General features: G+C 39.5%; 1 protein-coding gene across 1 annotated transcript; it reads left to right on the forward strand.

The window, feature by feature from the left end:
* Window positions 1-12144: 12144 nt before the first annotated feature.
* Window positions 12145-17737, forward strand: LOC133788987 (nuclear pore complex protein NUP62). Its single transcript, XM_062226689.1, has 9 exons — window positions 12145-13637; window positions 14177-14273; window positions 14681-14759; window positions 14953-15075; window positions 15472-15549; window positions 16255-16358; window positions 16608-16695; window positions 16785-16883; window positions 17398-17737. The coding sequence occupies exons 1-9, from the start codon at window positions 12224-12226 to the stop codon at window positions 17488-17490; spliced, it is 2175 nt and encodes a 724-aa protein (XP_062082673.1). The 5' UTR covers window positions 12145-12223; the 3' UTR covers window positions 17491-17737.
* The last annotated feature ends 4971 nt before the right edge of the window (window positions 17738-22708 follow it).

Consider the following 22708-nt stretch of genomic DNA (forward strand, 5'->3'; position numbering starts at 1 on the left):
TAATTATCAACTCCTTAATGACCCAGGCCGTTGGAACCTGAGCAACAGGATAAAAGTGAGTTGATAAGTTAAAGTCAGGAATAATTTAGTCCAGGGCGTTGGAACCTGGACCAAACATTCAGCTCATTCATGCACAGTGGTAAAACACTTAGTGAAAGCTTAACGGATGAAAATGGGAAAGCAATATGAAAAAGATAACGTGGATAAAACACCAAAAATTGTCTTAGACGCATCCGCATCAATAAAAGTATTACAATTAAAAACAAAAAACAGTCTCGGGTCTAGGCTTCACTAGGTCCAGATGCCCTCGGGACTCCCCCACCCGCCTCTTCATCGTCCAAAGGCTCCACGTTGACCTTCTCCTTAGCCTCGAATTCGGCTCTCTTCGCAGCGGGGTCGGGATAGAGCAGGAGGTTCATATTCTTGTCTTGGACCCAAGCCATATAGATGGCCTCATCGAAGGTGAAGTCTAGCAAATCATCTGCCTGCTCCTTTGGGCGACGACTCTCGTCGTGCGCCTTCACCTCTTTGTGAAGCAACCCGTCCAATTCGTGGACCCGAGCCTCCAGACCGTTGACCCTCTCCCGGTCCTGGATGGATTGAGTCACAGCCGCCTCCTGCGAAACCTTTACTCGAAGAAGCTCCGCCTCCAGATTGGCCACCAACTCACTAGTCTTAGTTTCCTTCCGGGACAGAGCCTCTTCAAGCTAAAACTTAACCCGGGCGAACTCTGCGTGATCCGCTTCGGCCTGAGAAACCACTTTGGCCAGGGCCAAGTTGGCCTGGGCTGTCTCCCTGGCCAGCGCCTCCTTGGCGGCTTCCCTTTGGTTCAAGGCCGCCTCCAGCTCCAGTTGGAGCGTCTCCATCTTCATGGCAGCCTCGGCCACCAAGTCGGCAATCCGATGGGACAGTAAAGCATCCTGGAACAAAGCAAAGTCAGAAGAGTCCTTACTAAACAAGGAAAAGGAGAAAGAGAAGATGCAAAGTGAACTTACAGCAGTGGCTTGGTGGCGGAGAGCTTGGGAAATGAACAACATGTCCTGATTGGCGATGGTGGCGTATCACTTCAGTTGGAGATTGGACATAGTGTTCCCCACTTGGTCCAGTAGGTCCGCCGTGAACAGGGCCGTGTCCTGCCCCAGTTTGGGGCGGAAACCTGTCTTGGCAACCAGCCGATCCATGATTGGTTGAGGGGCACTGAAGGCTGCCGGGCGATCAGCAAATTCAACCTGACGACGGATTGTCAGGGCCTTGTAAACCTCCTTCCTTCTTTCCCAGCCACTCTTCCAGGTCCGGGAAATGAGTTTGGACTGCTCGTCTCGCAGAATAGCCTCCCCCTCCTCGGGTAAGGCCGGGTGGATGAGGAGGGTGTTGGAAATGTGCCCTGAAAGCATATGTAGTAGACATTGTTTTTATGAAATAAATAAATGAATTGAATTTGTTATGCATATATTTTATGGACTATATTATTCTATGATAATATTATGTAAATATCAGGAAAATTCCTAAGTTCATATATGTGATCTCAAACACGTATTGGTACGGGAGGATTGTGTTTGAGATAAATGAACTGGAATAGTTCGCAGTAAAATAAAGTTATGGAATCTTTAGATTAATTACTGCAAGTACGGTCCACTGGTATTATGAATACATGTGATCTAGATCCGGATCACTAGTGTGGTAGGACACTTTAGTGGAGGTGCTTTATATATTAGAGAATATATAGAACTGGACCAGATATGTTTATTAATACTTAGTTAAATACCGTTTTGAAGTATTAATTAAATATATCAACTGATGATCATATACAAATTGATCTTAATCCTGAAGTTACTATGAACTCCTGTTTATATTATATGAGTTCTTTGATTCACTTGTTAGGGTCTGTCAGATTGATCAGGCTAGAAACTTTTGTTTTGGGAACTCATTAATATAGATGGCTGGGGACATAGTATACAGATATGGAATGTATGCCTTCTCGCAAGAGATTGAATGATGGTTCTCTTAAGGGTTGACTTTTGGGACTGAAAGGTTATTGAGCTCAAATTCATAATTTAGTTATGAATTAACCTTCACTAGTAGAGTCAATGGTACTTAAGGAAATAAGAAATAATTAAAAGGGTAAAACGGTAATTTTATTCCCGATTAATTATGAACCATTATTAGAGGATCAACTTGTATGTAATGATTAAATCAATGGACGCTTTATGATCATAAAGTACTCAGTAAATGAAATGTCTATAATTACAAGAGTGCAATCTCATATTTATAGTGGAATAATCATGAGATTAATAAATTAAGATTATTTAATTAAAGAGTTTAATTAATAATCTCAAATTTATTGGAGCTTGGAATTATAGGTCCATAGGTCCCTATAGCGGCTCTATCAACATTGTTCAAGGTAAGAGTTGATATGAAGGGAAAATAGTTTAAAGACATATTTAAGAAGAAACTTGTTCTTCAAGCCAAATATGCAATTATATGATAATAGTGATTAATTAATTAATTACAAATTAGTTGTAGTTAACAAAATTAATTAATATTTAATTATTATATAATTTTCGAAATTATACTAAATAATTAAATTAAATTTCAAAATTTAATTAAATAATTAATTAATTGTAATTTTTGAAATTATGATTAATTAAATATTTATTTTCGAAAATTTTGGATTTAATTAATTGGTAGAATTAATTAAATATCTTTATTTGAGTGGGATAAAATAATCTGATAAGTTCAAATTGGATTTGAATTTAAAAGATTAATATTTATTCAAATAATTAATTATATTTGATAATTAATTAAATAGATAATTAATTTAAATTCAAATTTGAATTAGTTATCAGGTTGTTAGAACTTATCTGACAAAGTAATTTGAATAAATAATTAAATAAAATTTGAAAAACTAATATCCCTAGAAATTAGGAAGCTACACGTTCACACACAGTCCAGGAATGTGTGTGGCGTGTAGGACAGTATTTTTTAGGGATGTGATTTTCAATTTTATTTATTTAATTAATTAATTAATGGATAATTAAAAAAATTAGTTTTTGGATTTTTTCATTAATGGAATAATTAATTAATTAAAAAGTAAATTGTAAAATGGTTACAGATTTATTTTTAAATTTTGAATATTTTCTGTTAAGTAAGACTGGTCAGATTATTATTCAAAATAAGAGAAGTGAGTGTGAGACAACTCAGAACATTCGCTCTGTGAAAAATAGAACGATAGTTTTCTCTCTCCCTGAAAATAAAGAACCAATTCTCAGGCCTATTCTCTTGATCTCATGAGTTGAGTACATCAAGTAGAATCATAAATAAACTATCCTTCATTCTCTAAGTGCCCACACATTTCTTGAGGTGTAGAGAACGCTTTGGAAGATCTTGGTGTGAGTACGTGGGAGCGGCTTGGATAGGAAGATCGTTCTAAATACGAAAAGATAGCAAGGACACTTGATAGGCTTCAAGAGGTATGAATTCTATCCTTACCTTGTTTATGATTAATGTATGTATATTAATGGATCCGCATATTTAAAGGTAGTTTAAATATGTTACAAATTTTTGTTGTACACTGGGCCAACAACACCACCATTCCGTTACGTTTTAGGAAATTCGTTCCTAACAGAGGGTCGGTGCTGCCGAGAGTTCTTTGGCTGCAAGGCGACTCTCCCTGGACGACTCCTTAGCCGAGCCAGCCTGCCTTGTCCTGACCCTTTTGGTTCTTAGTTTTGCCTCCTCCGCGCCCAAGTCCGCGGCTCTTTTTCCAGGGCTCTGGCTTTTTGTAGGTTCCCGCTCTAGGTCGATCACTGGGGGGTGAGCGGGAAGATCAGGGATAGTTGTCGGGTCAACGATCGTGATCGGGACCGCTGCCAGGGCCGCCTTGCTGGGTTGAAGCTCCGGCCCTGGTGTCCGTTTAGACACGTTCTTGGCAGCCTTCCTAGCCACGAGCCTCGCCTTAGTGGCCCGGGTCTCGAGGAGTTGCTTCATCTTGTCCACGGGGTCGGACATATCAGAGTCTTCTGAAATAAAGAAACAAAAAAGAGTTAGTACAACGAATAAGCGAGCAAAGAGATCAAGACTAAAAGTGATCCGGGATGAACCCTTATCTAGGCCCCGGACCTGACTCAATTCTCCTAATGCGAAAGAGTAGACTAGGTCCCCCATGTCGTCCAGGTGTAGAAAGTTCCCGTATTGAAGGAACCCGGACGAGTACATGAGGATTTCTGAACCTACGGGAATGGGAGAGGAAGGTCTCATTTCCCCTTTCGCCCCAAACACGGGGCCTTGGTGTGCTAGCCTATCCCTAACTAAGTCCTCAACTTGGGGAGCATAAGTCAAAATCAAAGGAGAGTTACCTCGCCCTGATACGCTAGCTCTGGGGGTCCTCGCGTTTGGCGGTACCTCATCGAAGAGGGCTTCCAGCTCCTCGGAAGCGGCCGCCTCCCTCTGTTGAGCTTGGTCCCTCTTTCGTTTGGCCGCGCTGCCAGTGCTGCAGCCTCCACAACCCTAATGTGTTCCAGGGCCAGCTCCTCCCTTAGCGCGGGGTCTTTCTCGCATTGTATCCCCCGGAGGCTTGGGGCTTGGATCGTTTGATGGGCCGCGAGCATCCCAATCACTCGGAGGTTGTCAGTGGTGACGTAGCCCCCCACGTCCAAATCCTCCACGCTTAGCTCAGAGTAAATTTTCTTCCTGTCCAGGATGAATTGGGTGAGGGGAGTCTGGGCATAGGGTCTTGCCGCCCAAGAAAATGAGTTGAGAGTGAGGAATAAGAAACCAAGACAAAACAAAAAGGGGAAGCCAGGGATCGGGAAACCACTTACCCACTCGCCGGAAGTCCAGCATAAGCGTGGGGTTCTTTTCTATAAGGAACTCAGACGTCATGAACCAGTAATGTCTGACGTCCGGGGGATGCTTCCAGGTGCTGGTAGGAGCAGGGTAGTTGCCCCGCGGCTTAAGCCTGTAGAAGTCGTCCAGGGTCTTGTCCTTGACGTTGACTTGCGGCTCTAGCTTGTAGAAGTATAAGACCTCTGTCGGGGTTGGCTCTGGGATCTCCTTCGCAACACAGAAGACGCGCCATCCTATAAGCAGTAACTCTAGAAATTAGAGTTATTTTACCACATTTTTTAAGCTAAAAATGATTTAGTTCTTAAGTTTTTAATTAAATTATTAAGTTTTAATTACTTTTTGAATTTATTAGCTTTATTATAATTTTATAGATTTTTGTGTATTTTTATTGTTATATTATTGTAAAATGTTATGGCTTAATTATTTAAAATTAATATTGTTAAGTTAGGAGTAAAAAGATGCAATTTTGAGCTTAAATGTTTAAGTAAATTAAATTTTAATTAATATTTTGATTGAACTTTTGTTGTATATTTCATTATTGAAAATATTTAGTTTTAATTTAATTCATGTTTGTTTTATAGGGAATTTTTTGTATGTTATTTGCTCTTGAAAAGCAAGAAGAATGGTGAAAAAAAATGGCATTTCTATAAAGAAAAAGCAAGGAATGTGGCATTTTTCTCCAGGCCCAAGCTAGGCCCACGCCTGCCACGAGCCCAGCCCGTCTGCCAAGCACTTGGTCCCAGCTCTGCTCTCCCAATCCGCCACCTGCCTTCCTTCAGTAAGCCCCACCAACTGCCTCAAGACCTCTCCTGTCTCCACCTGCCAGCCTCCAGAGCTTCCCAACGCCTCCTGATTGCACCAACAAAGCCGTACGGACCAGCTTCTCTTCAGCACTCCCTCACCAACGCCACAGCCAAGCTCCTGGCCCAAGCAATTCGCCCCAGCCTGAGATCAAGCCCACCGTGGGCCTGCGCCAACCACAAGGCCCAAACTGTCCCCAAGTCAACCCAGCTGCCAAATAGCCACCAAAATGCCAAAAATCATGTTTTTTTATTCCCAATATTTTTCACTCAAATATAAATTCACTCTTCCCTATTTTTCTTACCTAAATAAACATTCCTAATTTATTTTTTACCCTAGCTTTTCACTAATCTTTTACCCAACCAAATATTTCATATTTCCAATACTCTTACACTTACTCTATTTATCCTAGTACTTCCCAACACAATTAAATTAATCAATTTATTTATTTTAATTTGATTAATTTAATCTCCATATTTTGCCTATAAATAGAGTCTTGTAAGACCATTTGGGGAGCTCTTCTTCTTCATCTTTTCAACATCTTCTACACATATTTTTCTCTCTTCTTTTCACTATTTTCTCTCTACCATTTTCATCTTTTGAAGAGCATATCAAGTATGTTATTTTGTAATTTTTATTTCCATCTAGTTATGAGCTTCTAATCTTTTTCAAAGGTTATTAAGATGATGATGAAGCAAAATGTAACTAGATAGTATTTTTTGTTGTATGTTGATTTCCCATTAGTACAACATTGTTTATGGATTTTTCTATCAAAGATATGCATTTTTCATCTAGTGTTGATTGTTAAAGCATATTACACTTAGTTCTTCATTATGCAAAAATATGATATTCTTTGATTAAATGTTTTTCATTAAATTGTTCACATCTAATTCTTAGAGCATAAGTATCATATTTTGCCTAAATATAATCTCTTTGATTTTTTGTAGTTTCATTAGATTGTAACACAACTAATGCTTAGAAATTATATCTTATATAAGTGAAGAAAAATCCTATATTTTTTAAAGAGTAACTTGTGCTTGAATAGAAAATATATTTTGAAAAAATATATAGTGTGATTTATTTCAACTATATCAAAACTTGGGAATCAATATACTTATAAATACTATTGAACTTGCATTTTGTGGATTCTAAAATCTTAATAATCTTATTTTACATATCTCATTTGAAAACCATTTTTATCATTAATATTTTTATTACTTGTCTTTTATTTTTCTAAAAAAAAATCTTATCAAATATTTGGAACTAGGTTAGAATATTCTTGCTTTGTTTGAAATAGTTTCTTTTGATGTTAGTCAACTCCCATGGGTTCGACCTCGTACTTACATGAACATTATATTCCGAAACGATTCGTGCACTTGCGAGTTTAAATATTAAAACACCCTATTTTGGGATCAACAGTAGTCGGTATGCTTGGGGCAGAAGCTGGAAAGGTGCAATCCCCACGAACGTCAGGAATTGCACGAAATAGTCGTGGAGCGGGAGCGTGGCCCCTACACTGATATGGCCTATGCTCCAGGCCCCGAATCTACCCACGGAGGTGTGGGCCTTCTCCTCTTTCCTGGCCAGGCGGTTGTGGAACAGTCCGGGAGTCGACTCCACGCCCAAACGCTTCTCCAGGGCATACAACATTCGGTAGTTCCGGAACAGGTTCGGCACCACGCCCATCTCCCACCTGTTGCCTTTGGGAGTCTTGGACCCGGGCATAGTGATAGGGGACGCGTTGACTTGCTCCTCCGAATGAAGGGTGGCGCCCGAGGTCATGGCTAATGATCTGGGAACAGAACAGAATGAAACAAACAAACCAAGCAGTCAGCACCGAAACCCAAGAAGGATTGGTTAAGGTATGGGGGCTCTCCTATGAAATGCTTGGAAGAGTCCCCTCCGGATCAGGTCCGGGATCACCAAGGATCCGCAAGATCCTAATCGAGAATAAAAAAGAAAGACTACACTCCTAAGCGGGGCCATCGCCACTTGTCTGGGAACCACCCGAACCCGAAGGGGTCCAAAGCAGCCCGGACCATGTTTTCTTTCCCTAACACTCTAATTCTAAGCACAGGCAAGGTCTAGCAACCTAAGCAGATAAGTAAAACAACATAAAATCTATAAATGTATATATGGAGGGGTAAAGATGAAGGTCAGGAAAGCTTACTGTAAATTGCTGGTTGTGAAAAATGGTGGTTGTCCGGCGATAGTGACGATAGAATCTCTGTCTTGAACTATTGGAGGCGATTCAGCAGCTCGTCGAGAGGGCAGGCTGGTGTCGTCTGCTCAGGCGCGGGTGCAGATATCAGAATCGTTGGAAATAGGTGACGGCTGTAATGCCCCGAATTCTCCGTTGTGTTTAACGGCGTGAACAGTATGCCGGGAGGGCCATACTTGCTTAATTATGTTATTAATTGATTAAATGCATGTATATGTTGATTATATTATGATATGATGTGAAATGCATGCATGTGATTCCATATCTCTTTATACAAGGGTGTGATGGTAATTTGGCCCGTTAAGGGTAAAATGATTATTTATTCGCATGTTGGTGATATAATTTGAGACCACATTATAATGTGGGTCTGTTCGAGCTATTTGGCATGAGACGATCAAGGAATGTTGAATATCGGTTTGGTCATAACGGGCTTAAGCTCGGGGCTTGGGGTGAGTCTCGGGGTGTTTTTAATGATTAGAGTGTTACCGGGGATTAAAGGGTAACGGGAGGTGAATTATTGGTGTTTGGGGATGTTGAGATTAGCGGGAATTGGGAAGCGTTAATTGTGATTAACGGTATAGGTGGAAAGTACCAAAATTGCCCTTGGGTTGGCTTTAGAAACTTTTAAAGACCTAGGGGTATTTTAGTCTTTTGGTTTGGATATATGTTGAGCTTGGAAGGCTGTGGATAAAACAGAGTAAAAACATAAGCCTTTCTTTCTCTTCCCGTACCTTCTTCTTGCTTCTTCTTCCTTGTGAGTTTTGTGAATTTGTTGAAGGTTTGAGCTTGGGAGCTAAGCCTTGGTACTTTGGGAGAGTGATCCATTGTGGAAGAGCACCATAACCTGAACTTGAGGTAAGTTTTTAGCCCTTGGTTTCCATGTTTGCTCTGTTTTCTTTTTAGGAATTCAGCTTTAGAATTTGATGTGGGAAGTGAGGATTAAAGGGAGTTTTTATGTTGTTTTTTATTAGGGTTTGATGAGGGTGAGCTATGGGTGTTATTTGGGGGTTTAATTGTGTGTTTGGAAGAAGTTTAGAGAGGGTTTGAAGGGCTGGCTTGAGAGGAAAGAGCTCAGGGGAGAAAACTGGTTCGTGTGGCCGACTTAGCCATTCTGGGCTGAGCGCCGCAGCGCAGCAGGGGAGTGCCGCAGCCCTTGGCGTCTGGCAGGGGAGGCCCCTTCTGGCTGAAGGGCGCGCCGCGGCGCAGCAGGGGAGGGCCGCGGCCCTTGAGGTCAATTTTGCCAAAAATGTGTTTTTTAGCATGGGGATTCAAACCTAAGGCCTCGGGATTGAACCTACTACCCGGTTGAGTAGTGTTTGAGGTCCCGGAGGTTAGGTTTTGGTTTGGGAACTTTTTATTATTCATTTTATTGATGGAACCCCATAATTTGGTTATGATCAGGTAACCGCTAAGGGACCAAAAGGTCGATCGTTCTCAGGGTCACTCTTTTATTTGTTCTTGCTCGAACTGGAGGTAAGAAAACTGCACCCCAAGTGTGACATGCATGGATATTTGTGAGGCATGTTGGTTATGTAATGTGGACATGGTTTGAACATGGAATGCTTAGCATATGTTGTTCGCTTGTGCATAGCACTGACTAATTAGTCAGGTTTGGCAAAGGGGCTAGTATCGACTGTGAAGCTGTGACTGATTAATCAGGTTCGGCGGTGGTACTGGGCACTGGTCACGATGCACTGACTTGTCAGTCAGAATTGGCAAAGGTGTTAGTGTCAGCTGTGAAGCAGTGACTTATTAGTAAAGTTCGGCGGTGATACTGGACACTGGTCACTTAGCGCTGACTTATTAGTCAAGGATGGACTTAGCGTGATTCACGCAAGCCAACGGAGATTAGATCTAATCGATTATTAGCATTGAGTGACTCAAGGAGCATTAATGCCTGACCGACCCTGAGGGTCGATGAACAAACGGAGCTTGGAGGCTAGTGGCTTACCTAACAGCCACTCTCCCGCTAGAAAAGAGAGCTTGGAGGCTAGTGGCTTACTTAACAGCCACTCTCCCGCTAAAATCATGTGTTATTCATTTGCTTGAAAGCTTTACGTTCAGTGTGATTATAATGATAATCATTTGATAATGTTTATGAAAAGTGTTATGTTTTCTTGCTGGGCTTTGGCTCATGGGTGCTATGTGGTGCAGGTAAAGGGAAAGAAAAGCTCACCTAGCCTTGAGTGGAGAGCTGATGTGGTGATGTGTACATATGCGGCCGCTTGACCACCACGGCCAAGGCGTTCTCAGAGGAACTAGGGGTTTACCCTATTTTTGCCGCTTAGGTCGGTGGGACTGTAAATTTAAACCTGTAATGACTATTTTGTACTGAGAACCACTTGTAAATGTTTTGTTTAGCTCTGCAGAGCAGTTTGTAATAAAATCTCCATTTCCTTTTTATTGGTTTACACCTTAACCTGTTAATTACACTTAGAGCACGTTTTGACCAAAGGACTCGGGTAACGAGTAAAATTTCTGGTCCATCGTTCACCGTAACTGTTCTGGGGTAGCCAGGGCGTTACAACGGCGAAGACGGAGCAAACGACGGAAGATGTCGTCGGCAAGCTCGGTCATAAACAAATCCTTCGAGTTTCTTTTTTTGGCTCGAGAATGTAAAGATTTCAAATGAAATCCCGAGGGGTATTTATAAGAGCCAAAGTGCTGGCTTTGATCTAATGGTTGGGATAGATTCCCCCTATCAGACGGTCCAGGATCCTGCAGGGATATTAATGGATCCACTTGAGTACTGGATCATGATACCCCGGAGGCGCGATCTGCGCCGCTCCGATCCAACATCCTAGAAAGAGAAGCACCTCAAAGGCCGCCCCATCCTACGATCCTCCTTGTCGCAAAGATAATAATGGAACACGCTCGTGCCGATGGGATGCTTCGTGAATCGAGCTGACATAATAGCCCTAGCATAGTGACCCTTGAGGTATTTGTTGACCTTTCAGGATCAAGTGCCATCAATGCAACAATTGCTAGGGGGCACGTGTATCCCCCATAATGAACCAGGCCCTTGATAAATGAACCCAGACCCTGGTAAATGGTCCGAGCTAGTGGGGCGCGGGCCAGGTCAACGTAGCAGGCGGTGGCTCCACACTCATCCAGCACGCGGTGCCCCTCGCTGCGGGCCCGTCGCTCTGGGAAACGAATCGGGAAAATGCCGGGGAAGATCCGAGACTGAGACAAGCCTCCACCGAGCAAGCCCAGATGAAGGCTTGGGGGGTAAATGTTATCTACGTTTCCTTCGGGGCACCCGGGTCCACGCTTCGAGCCCTCGGGCCGCCCGAGTGAGTTTTGGGTCTGGTCCGGGCCCGTTTGGCAAAGAGTAAAATAGACGTCAGCAACCCAAGTCTAGGTGAGGCCTAAAGGGCATCCGGGGAGGATCGTCCGGGACAGTCATGCATGAGATAGTATGAGTGGCTTCCGGATTACAGTCGGGGTCGAAGCGAATAATCCCGGAGCCTGGTAAACGATCCGGGCCCATGGTAAATGGTATGGGACCTTGACGGATGGAGGGGGACGTGGGTAAACGAACCCGGGTCAGTTCTCCGAGGTTGGCAAGATAAAGCATCCGTGACCCTGACTTCGTTCCATGAAGTGTGGGGGTTGTCCCCACGCTTCACCTGCTGAAAAGGCTACCTCGGGATTGTATGCCTTTGGTTCAGACCTGCGCCGCCACTACTCTGACCAATCTTGTCCCCTGAATCTGCCTCGCAACTCGAAATGCCCAGCCCAAAGCTCCATTTTGTCGCGTGACAGATTTGGTTTGGGCTGGCCCAATGGGCTCAAATTAGTGTATTTTTATGTTTTAACCCTTTGTATTGGGCTTCCAAAAGAGAGGCCAGCAGTATTTATACCTTTATTGGGTCTGGGTCAGCTCTGCCCAAGCCCAGTACACCTGTGAACCTATAAATACATGTAATAGGGCACTGGGAAAATGATCTTTTTTAGCATGTATACAGTTACTCTGCTGAAACTGGTAGAAAACTCCATTGTTGTAGATTCTCTAAGCTCTAATACAACTGTCTCGTGGACTAAAGCTCATTAACACTTCAACTACGTAAAAATCGTGCTTACAACTTCTAAACCTTTTCTTCCTAATCTCTCATATCTTTTATTTTATTATTATAGTTTCCGAAAAAAACACAAATAATTCACAAAATCTCCATTTATGACACACTAATCAAGCTTAGCCTTATTAGCTATCATTTTTCTTTTATGGTAAAAAAACATTATTTAAAAAGAAAAGGACCCGCAAATCACTCCGATTCAAAACCCTCAATAGCTTTATACTAAAACCCCAGAGCAAATACAGAGAGAGCTCAGACCAAGTAATAAACAGAGAAAATGTCAGGCTTCCCGTTTGGGTCGTCCTCCGCCGCGGCTACTCAATCTTCTTTTGGTTTCTCATTCTCAAACCCTTCTTCCTCCTCCTCATCAAACTCTGCATTTGCATTTGTATCCTCCGCTCCCACCGCCTCTTCGTTCGGATCTTCTCCTCTTTCTACTGCAAACCCTTCTTCAACTTCCGCCTTCCCCTTCCCCTTCAGTACAACATCAACCTCTTCTTCTTCTGCAACTGCAAACCCTAGCCCCGCCGCCACGTCTCCGTTCGGCTTCACATCTTCCTCTCCCGCTTCCTCTTCAATATCTCTCTTCGGGACCCCATCGTCCGCGCCTGGGTCTGCTCCGTCGCTCTTCGGGCCCTCGTCCTCCACCGGGTCTCTGTTTGGTTCCACTGCTGCGCCAACTTCGAGTCCTCTCCAGTTTGGAACAACAACTTCATCTACGCCTTTGGCTTCACCCTTGTTTGGTTCAGCTTCGTCCACGGCGACTTCAACTTCGTCATTGTTTGGAACAACTTCTGGTTCGCCCTTTTCCGCAGCGAGTTCAGGTTCTTCTGCTTTCGGAGCCTCTTTACCCACATCGGGATCTAGCTCTTCTCTTCTTGGGACATCCACTGTGACAAGTTCGGGGCCTTCGTTGTTTGGGTCAAGTACTAGTCCGATCCTGTTTGGGGCAGCTACAGCCGCACCAAGCTCTTCTTCATCTTTCTTTGGGTCATCAGCTGCTTCATCTGCATTTTCCTCCTCTTCCTTCTTTGGCTCTTCTTCGTCTTCATCTTCAGCTTCAACCACTCCTGCATTCCCAAACTTGTCCACGACAAGTTCTGGTTCAAATTCAAGCTCCGCTTCAACTTTCTCAGCTTCTTCAGGGTTTTCATTCTCTACTTCTTCGGCTTTTGGAAAACCCTCAACAGATTCTACAGCCACTACCGTAACTTCTTCAGCTCCTATTGCATCGTCGTCTTCAAGCTCTTCAGCCTTCTCGTTCGGACCATCAGCTTCCCAGTCTCCATTTGGGTCAGTCAATGCAGCCTCATCGGCCATTACTCTTTCTAGCACGCCGGCAACGAAGCCCAATTCATTATCATTCGCAACGTCTGCAACGCCATCGTTTTCGACCGTGACAACAACGACTGCTTCTTCAACTCCGGCTTCTAGTAGTACACCCCAACCTTCTTTCTCAATGCCCGCTTTTGGAGTAACTTCTTCGTCTACAACTACTGCTGCGGGAGCGACTTCCAGCTCAGTTGCTTCATCGACCACCTCTGGACCGTTTACTGGTTTTAGTCTAGCCAGCAAAGCTGCCTCATCTGGCACTGCTGGTTCTTCTCCGAGTTTTTCATTGTCTACCAAAGCAACAACGCCTGCTGCTGGATCGACACAAGCACAATCGACCTCTACTGTTCATTCGATTGGTTAGTTTGTAAAGTTTCCTTTTTACATTACCTTTCGTTTTATATAATTAGGTATATTTATTGATAATATATACATTTATATAAGTTATATGCAGTGGAAATTGTTGAATAGGTACCAGTAATGTTATTGTATTGTCTAGCTTAGTTTATTTTGATGGTTGATACTTGATAGTAGTTGATAGCGTGCAATATATAACCGATAAGTGTATTGTAAATTAAGCACTGCAATTTGTTTAAGTTGATATATTCATACAAGATTGTAGTTTCCATCTGTTATTTCCTTGATTTTTATTACTAAATTCTTAAAGAAGTAAAATGAAAAAGAAAGTAGTGTTGGTCCTATTAGAATCTTTGTTTGGTGTTTCATCTTGTATTCATCTTCATCCTACTGATTGCTTTTCTTAAATGCTTTAATTATAATAAATCTTAATTATGATAATTTTACTCATCAAAATCTGCTGTTACTTACGTGCCAAAATCTAGTAGCAAGTTTTTATCTAAGTTTCCATGTATGACATTTTTTTGAGATAATTTTGCAGGAGTCCCCACTTCAGCGTCTTTAGCTTTAACAACATCTACTTCTGGCACAATTACTACTCAAACGTCAGCCTCTCTTACTGTAGCGTCTAGTAGTGGGTCTGTATACTTTCTGGAAAATTTTGCAATTCATTGAGATATCTGCTATATGTTTCTTTTGTACATTATCATTTCTTGCTCTTTTATGTGATTTTCGTGTCATTACGAATTTTACGTAGATGCAAGTGGAATCACTTTGATATAAGGGCTGTTGTATTGAATTCCTATTTTTGTAAATCATTTATTACCCAATTTCAGCTCTAGTAGTGTATGGGGTTTCATTCTAGTATATCTTAGTCAGTGTACTTGCTAATAATTCTCCAAGAGGTAAACACAGTATGAATTTTATAACATATCTTACTTGAGGCAGAACCAAGCTCCCAAGATTATACTATATTTCTATTTCCCGTTTAACATCTAGGCATTCAATATCTGACTTGTACTCATTTTCTTTGGTTCTTTTTCAGAACAACCTCAAGTGTTATCACTCCTGTATCTGGTGCACCAAAGTTACCATCTGAGATTACTGGAAAGACTGTTGAAGAGGTACTCCACATGCTTGAATCTTTGTAGCTAATTCATTTGAATTATAAGTTGTCCTTCCAAACTATGTAATTGTACTTCCTTTTGTTTTTGTTTCTTGAATTCCATATGCATTTCTGCTTTAATAGTTGAAGAAATCTGATGATTTCTTTGAATAACATTTTTTGGAAATGTACTTTTGAAACTCTATTTAAAGATCATCAAGGAATGGAATTTGGAGCTGCAAGAACGTACTGGAAAGTTTCGAAAGCAGGCTAATACAATAGCTGAGTGGGACAGGAGGATTTTGCAGAATCGTGATGTTCTTCTTAGGCTTGAGGTAATCTTTTCACCAATGTTCTTATAACTGTGTAGAGCAATGAATGTCAGATATTTATAATTTGTCAAAGCAAGATGTTCTTCTATGCTATGTGTCAACGACATCTTACTTATTGCAGTTTGGTGTATCTTCATTTAATATCCATTAAGTGTGGGTCTCAATACCACTTTTCCGTCTTTTGATTGAAAGAAGACTAGTTTTCTGATCAGTAATTACATGTTTAGGTGCAATTCTCTGCCTGTTTGCTTTGACTTATTCTGTATCTGCTCTTCTTTGGTTAACTACCTATTCTGTGTGCATGTACAATTGTTGCACTATTGTAAGTTGCTCTGTTTGCATCTATTTCAGGCAGCATTTATTTCTTATTGTCTTATTTAATGTATAATTTTAATTCAGATTGAAGTGGCAAAAGTGGTAGAGACCCAGTCTAACCTGGAGCGGCAACTGGAGTTAGTTGAGACACATCAACAAGAGGTAGTCTCATTTGGATCTTTTCTGTATATTTTACTGGATGCTATTTTTCAATAATTTTCTACAATGGAGCACATGGAAATAAAAGAGTGAAGAAGATTCAGAAACTAGGACTATGGGGTACAAAAAAAGGAATAAGGAAAATCAAACTGACGTTCTTTATATGGATCGTAAATTTCAAATGTTCCTTGAACAAACCTTATGGACAGAATAATCCCAACATCTAAATACATCATTTGTATCAGTTGTGATATATAATCAATATGCTCTTAAATGTGATGAAATATCTGTTTTTGTCATTTCCTACAATTTAGTCCAAACACTTATGATAGATATTTTCTTTTTCAAAGTTTAAGCCCCTTAATAAATACATTTGTATCTAAGAGGGGTAGCTCAAATGGTCAGGCATGTTAACTCTCACTAATTTTGAGGTTCGAGTCCTTGAGTATCTATGTAGTGATTGTTGTAGTTTTCTGTTCCTCAAATGTTTAGAGCTAGGTGAGGAGCTTAGTTTCTATTTGATTTCTGCTTTAGAGTCTACTAGTAATATATCTACTGGCAATCTTCAAATTTATTCTTGTAATTTTTGTGTAAAGGTGACATTTTCTGTAATTAATTGTTGTCATTGAACCACTGAATTACAAAGAACTGCAAGATTTTGTCATTTATTGGTGGTTTTTTAAAATGATTATATGTAAATATTGCTAGGTTGATAAGGCTTTGCAAAGCATGGAAGAAGAAGCTGAGCATATTTATAAGGATGAGCGTGGATTACTTCTTGATGATGAAGCTGCTTCTACCAGAGATGCAATGTCGGTGCTTGCAACTTTGATTTAATTTCATTGCTGAACAAATCATACAGTCGCGAAATTAATATGTTTACGAACTCATTTTCATCATGGGTGTTGATGTAGTTCTTGTTGCAATTAGTGCTCCAATAATGAGTGGGTGGGTGAGTGGTCCGGGTTTCGGGTCCCCATCAAATGTGTGTATATATATATATTTATATGAATGACCTGTTGCTGCTAATTTTTAGTTCCTGCTTTCGATTTTGATTGCAGGTATGAGCAAGCTGAGTTTATGGAGAGGGAACTGGAGCAGATGACAGAACAGATTAAAACAGTCATCCAGACCCTAAATTCCAACCAGGTATTGCTTTCATTTTAGTGTTTCCACTTTATGATAGGCTTACTGTTGATGATTTATAAAATAATATTCCACATTATAATTTCTTTTAGGGAGGAGAGCTTGATGGAAATGACGGGATAAATCCACTAGATGTGGTGGTTAGAATTTTAAACAATCAGCTAAGTTCTTTAATGTGGATTGACGAAAAGGTTAGTGTTAATGTTCAACAAATTTTCTGGCTGCTTTTTGTTGTTTCACTAGTAAGTTTTTGACATTTATGGTCGACCATTCCCTATTTGGGTAACTCTTGAATGTGTATGATCTCTTTTAGAAGAAAGTGTTACTATATGATGTTGAAATGAAAGGATTGGAACCATCTGAATTGGAAGAAGACAAATATTATTGACAGCTAAGAATATTCTACTATTAGAATATTTGTACTACAATCATCACAATGATTTGCCACTCCACAATATTAGGATGGTGGTCCCCTTGGGAATATTTTTCTGTTATTCTTTAGCCAATAGAATTTCATTCAGTACAATTAATTCTGTGTATATATATGGTACTCGGTACCTTTGTAATTTTTTGAGTTGAGCAATACAGTAATAGAGGTATATTCAGTATATTCAAAATTCCTTTTTTCTTATCTTTTGATATTGAAGATGTGCTTTCCATAGTTCTATGTCCTGGTCTAGAATACTGATTCTGCACTCTTATCAGGCTGAAGAATTCTCCTCACGGATTCAGAAGCTAGCCACCCAAGGTTCTGCTGCTGATCGCCAATTGGCCGGCCCAAAACTCTGGATGTCCTGATTTTTTAGATTTGTAAGGCTGTTTAGCCAAAGCAGATGCATTTTTTGTGGTTTACAGAGATGCTTTTACTTAATTACTTCGGCCTCAGGAGGCTTGTAACATTTTGATTATGTCCAAGTATTGCAGGATGTGGATAAATTTCACTCTGCCATAACATGTTTTATATATGGTGGCTTTTGTTGAGCAACATCAAGAAGTGAATACAAAATCGAAAGATACGGCTATTATAAAGGGAAATTTTCTTTTATATACTCATTTAACAAAAAAAACAAAATTCTAAAAGTACAAAATTGTGCTGAGAAAAACCATGAAAGCCAACTAAGAAACCAGTGGTGGAACAAGCTCTTAAAATACAGCAACCAACTGCTGAGAATGAATGCATCTGGCTAATCGGAAAAGAGGTACATTACTCCAAATTTCAATGCTTGAGAAATTGGTATTGTACTGGGTGTTTATCAAGAAATAAACTATTACGATATTGTAACTATCCTATATAAAACTATAGCGATGATGCCAAGAATGAGTTTACTGTACAAGCCACAAAGATAAATGGGGAGAAAATGGGTGCGGGATCAGAAAGTGAGAATGGTGACAATGAGAATTGAAAATGATGAGAATTGCCAGTGAAATTAGTGAGAATAAAAATTGAAAAGAGGAGAACGAAATAGAGATGTGGTCACAACAGAGAAGAGGCGAGACTTATTTATTTATTTTTTTTGGACAAAAGCGAGACCCTTATTTTAAGGATATAAAAGATACAAAATATCATATATATGTAACATTAAAAACTGTATAATTAATATGCGAAGTAATTCTTACAACTTTTCATCTGTTTATAACGGATTATTAACGGCTTACAGTTGCAATCTCTACTCCAACAAACTTGACAATTATTATTTAGTTGTAACATGAATTAGTTTTCTAGGTGTCCAGTGACTATATAAGCTAGTCTTTTATTTTATTTGAAAGGTTGATTCATTTTTGAGTGTTGAGAGAAATCTGTATACGTGAGGAGAGAGTTTCTTATGAGCATTTGAGAGTTTTTGGAGTATTGTGTAAGAGTTAAGGTGCATGGTTCAAGAAAAGCCTTGACTGAGGTTTGGTACTCAAGAAATAGTTGCTCAAAGAAGAGTTGTGATCTCTGTGAAGCATGCAATTTGATCTTTATAGTGGACTAGCTCTGTTGGATATAGGCAACAAATTGTTGCGGAATCAGGATAATTTCAGTGTGTTCCTTCCATTATTATTTTTTCTATTTCGTTTTGCCATTTAACTTTGAATTAAGTTCTGTTTGAATTGATTTCTGGTTTGCATTTGAGTTTTCCAGATTTGTTGCATTTGTGAGATTTTGTGTTGAATCTACGTTAAACAAAGTTCTGGTTTATGTTTGAGTTTTCCAGATTTGTTGCATCTGTGAGTCTTGGTGTTGAATCTACGTTCAAAAAATCAGAGCCAGGTTCCAATTCTTAAAGAAAAGTTCGTCAAGATTCAACCGAGATTGATCAAGAACTCATGGCAACAACAAAGCTTGAACTGAAGAAGTTTGATGGCAGTGGTGATTTCAGTTTATAAAGAGAAAAGTTGAAGGGGCAGCTTGTTCGTCAGAAACTTTCCAAGGTTATTGGTGATCAAAAGAAACTGAAGGAAAAGTATAAAGACAAGGATGATGAACTTGAAGAGTTGCAGGAGTTAGCCTACTACACGATCATTCTTCACCTGTCAGACAATGTCATCAGAAAAGTGCAATCCGAGAAGACTACCTTTGGGGTTTGAGAGAAATTTTAGCAGCTGTATATGACACCATCTGTGTCAAAAAAGATCAATTTACTTGAACATTTATATGGATTCAAAATGAATCCATCCCTATCCCTTGATGCTAACATTGATATTTTTAATCAAATAATACTTGACTTGACTAATATTGATTTTAAAATTGATGAGGAATCTTAAGCTATGATTTTGTTACAAGCTTTACCTGAATCTTACATAGAGGTGAAGTTAGCCATGAAGTATGGGCATGAATCAATATCTCTTGAAGATATTCTTAGTCTTGTCAAAGCCAATGAATTTGAGTTGCAGCTAGAAAAAGAGAAGAACAAAGAAGAGGTGCTTTTAACAAGAGGATGACCCTTCAAGAAAGAATTAAGAGAGAGAAGTTTCAGCAAGCCAAGAGATTATAGCGGCTCAAGGTGGAAGTCTCCAGCAAGATCAAAGTCTAGGGGGCGTGAACCAAAGAAATGTTTCAATTGCGAAAAGGTTAGACACATCAAGAGATTTTGCTGGGAACTAAAGAAGAAAATGAAGGAGAGTTCAAACAAAGATTCAACATTTGTAGCTAACGAGAATGAAGATTTAGATGGAGAATTCTATTCAATCAAAAATGAAGGGAGCTCAGATGATTTGATAATGGATTCCAGATGTACTTACCACATGTATCCGATTAGAGAGTGATTCTTTGAATATAAAGCTCATAAAGACAGAGTTTTGATGGGAAACAATCAATCATGCTTGGTTGAAGGAATTGACTCAATAGCAATAGAACACTTTGATGGTACAGTAAGAATTCTTGAGAATGTTAGACATGTTCCATATTTGAGGAGAAATCTTATCTCACTTGGAACATTTGATGATGAAGGGCTTGAGTGCAAATCCAAACATGGAGTTTTAGAGTAAGTAAATGTCCCCTTATTATTATGAAAGCAACGAAGAGAAATAGTTTGTATTTTTTGGCAAGAAAAACAATCTTGAAAGGAGAAGCTATTGTGGTAAAGCAAGTTGGTGAACTTACTGAATTGTGGCATGTGAGAATGGGCCACATTAGTGAACAAAGATTGCAAGAGTTGTACAAACAAGGTTTATTGGAGAAGCATAAACCAGGGAGTCTAAAATTTTGTGAGACATGCATAAGTGGAAAACAACATAGACTGAAGTCCAAACTTAGCAAAAATAAATCAAAACAAATTCTTGATTGTGTCCATGCAGATCTATGGGGTGCAAGCCGTGTCTCAACTCATGGTGGAAAGGGGTACTTTCTCTCTATTTTAGATGACTATAACTGTAAGGTTTGACTGTATTTGTTAAAGGATTCAAGGTGGAGAAACCAGGGAAAGATCTAGTGTGTCAACTTAAGAAGTCACTTTATGGGTGGAAGCAATCTCCTCGATAATGGAATAAGAGATTCAATATGTTTATTACCTCACTTAGGTTCACAAAGTCCAACTTTGATGCATGCTTGTATTTTAAGAAATTAAAGAGAAAGCTGAAGCTATCTATCTACTAATATATGTACATGATATGCTTTTGATTAGCAAGAAAAAGGAGAAAGTGAGTTGGCTAAAGCAAAAATTACACAGTGAGTTTGAGATGAAAGATCTCGGAATGGAAAATAAATTCCTTGCATTGAGATACATAGAGATAGATTGAAGAGGAAGATGGTGTTGTCACAAAATGGATACTTCAAAAAGGTGCTGCAAACGTTCAATATGTTGAATGCGAAACTAGTAAAGCTACCACTTGCAGGATACTTCAATTTGACACCTGATCAATCACCAAAGACAGAAGAAGAAAGAGAAAAGATGGCTAAGATACCTTATGCTATTGTTGTAGGAAGTATGATGTTTGTCATGATTAGCATAAGACCTGACATAGCTCATGCTATGAGTGTGCTAAGTAGATACATGTCAAATCCGGGGATTCAACATTGGGAAGCAATCAAGTGGTTGTTGAGATATATCATAGGTACAATGGATTGTGGGTTAATTTTTTCGAGTCAGCAAAAATAAGCTACTTTAGACGGATTTGTTGATGCCGACTATGCAACTAATAAGGACAATAGAAGATCCTTAACTTCTTATATTTTCCAGCTGAATGGTAATAATATTTGCTGGAAATCTCAGCTACAACTCGTTGTTGCACTCTCTACTATAGAGTCAGAATTTATGGAAACTATCGCGGCTTTCAAGGAAGCGATTTGAGTACATGGAATGTTATAAGAGTTGAAGATTTTAAAGGGAAAAACTATTGCATTTTCAGACGGCCAATCCTGAATACATTTGTGCAAAAATCCTTCATACCATGAGAAGTATAAACACATTGACATCTAAATGTTTTGGATTAAAGAAAAGATATGATCAACAAGTGATCGAATTGGAAAAGGTTCCCAGTGATGAGAACCCTACTGACTTGAGAACTAACGTATTGAATTTGGACAAGTTTAGACACTGCTTAAACTTAATCCAACTTGGAGAGAAATGAAGAGGGTGCTGAGCTAGGATGTCCATTCATTAGTATTCAGATTCAAGTTGTAAGAATTAAGGTTGATTTGTGGAGTAATCCTCACAACTTTTCATCTGTTTATAATAGATTATTAGCAGCCTACACTTGCAATCTCCACTCCAACAAACTTGACAACTATTATTTAGTTGTAACAGTAATTAGCTGTCTAGGTGTCAATTGGCTATATAAGCTAGTCATTTATTTCATTTTTGAAAGGTTGGTTAATTTTTGAGTGTTGAGAGAGATCTGTATACGTGAGGAGAGAGTTTCTTCTGAGTGTTTGAGAGTTCATGGAGTACTGTGTGAGAGTTAAGGTGTATGGTTCAAGAGAAGCCTTGGTTGGGGTTTTGTACTCAAGAAATAGTTTCTCAAAGAAGAGTTGTAAACTCTGTGATTAGGCTTGTAATTTGATCTTTATAGTGGACTAGCTCTGCTGGATGTACGCAACAAATTGTTGCTGAACCAGAATAAATTCGGTGTGTTCTTTCCATTATTTGTTTTTCTATTTCATTTTGCACTCTAACTATTTAAATTAAGTTATGTTTGAATTGATTTCTGGTTTGCATTTGAGTTTTTCAGATTTTTTTTGCATCTCTGAGTGTTGGTGTTTAATTTACGTTCAACAAAGTTCTAGTTTACGTTTGAGTTTTTCAGATTTGTTGCATCTGTGAGTCTTGGTGTTGAATCTACATTCAACATAATATCAACCATATATATTAATTTTTTTTGGATAATACATTGATCTCCATAATTTACTCTATTATAAAATTATGAGATTTCAATTTCAAGTCAAATTATAATCTCTGTACAATTGCTTCACAACTTAAAAAAAAAACATGAGATGAGAAATAGTTGGAAACTACCCAAAACCCATGAAAACTAATAAGGAAACTTAGGTGATTAGGGACTTCAAGTTGGGCCACAAGTGCGTCAATTTTTCTTC

The sequence above is a fragment of the Humulus lupulus genome, chromosome 7 (assembly GCF_963169125.1).
Source record: "Humulus lupulus chromosome 7, drHumLupu1.1, whole genome shotgun sequence".
NCBI classification, from domain to species: Eukaryota; Viridiplantae; Streptophyta; class Magnoliopsida; order Rosales; family Cannabaceae; genus Humulus; species Humulus lupulus.

Coding starts and splice junctions, on each gene's coding strand:
- LOC133788987 (XM_062226689.1), top strand. CDS start 12,224: ATGTCAGGCTTCCCGTTTGGGTCGTCCTCCGCCGCGGCTACTCAATCT. Junction 16,359..16,607: donor GCTTCTACCAGAGATGCAAT/GTCGGTGCTTGC, acceptor TTTTGATTGCAG/GTATGAGCAAGCTGAGTTTA. Junction 16,884..17,397: donor TAATGTGGATTGACGAAAAG/GTTAGTGTTAAT, acceptor CACTCTTATCAG/GCTGAAGAATTCTCCTCACG.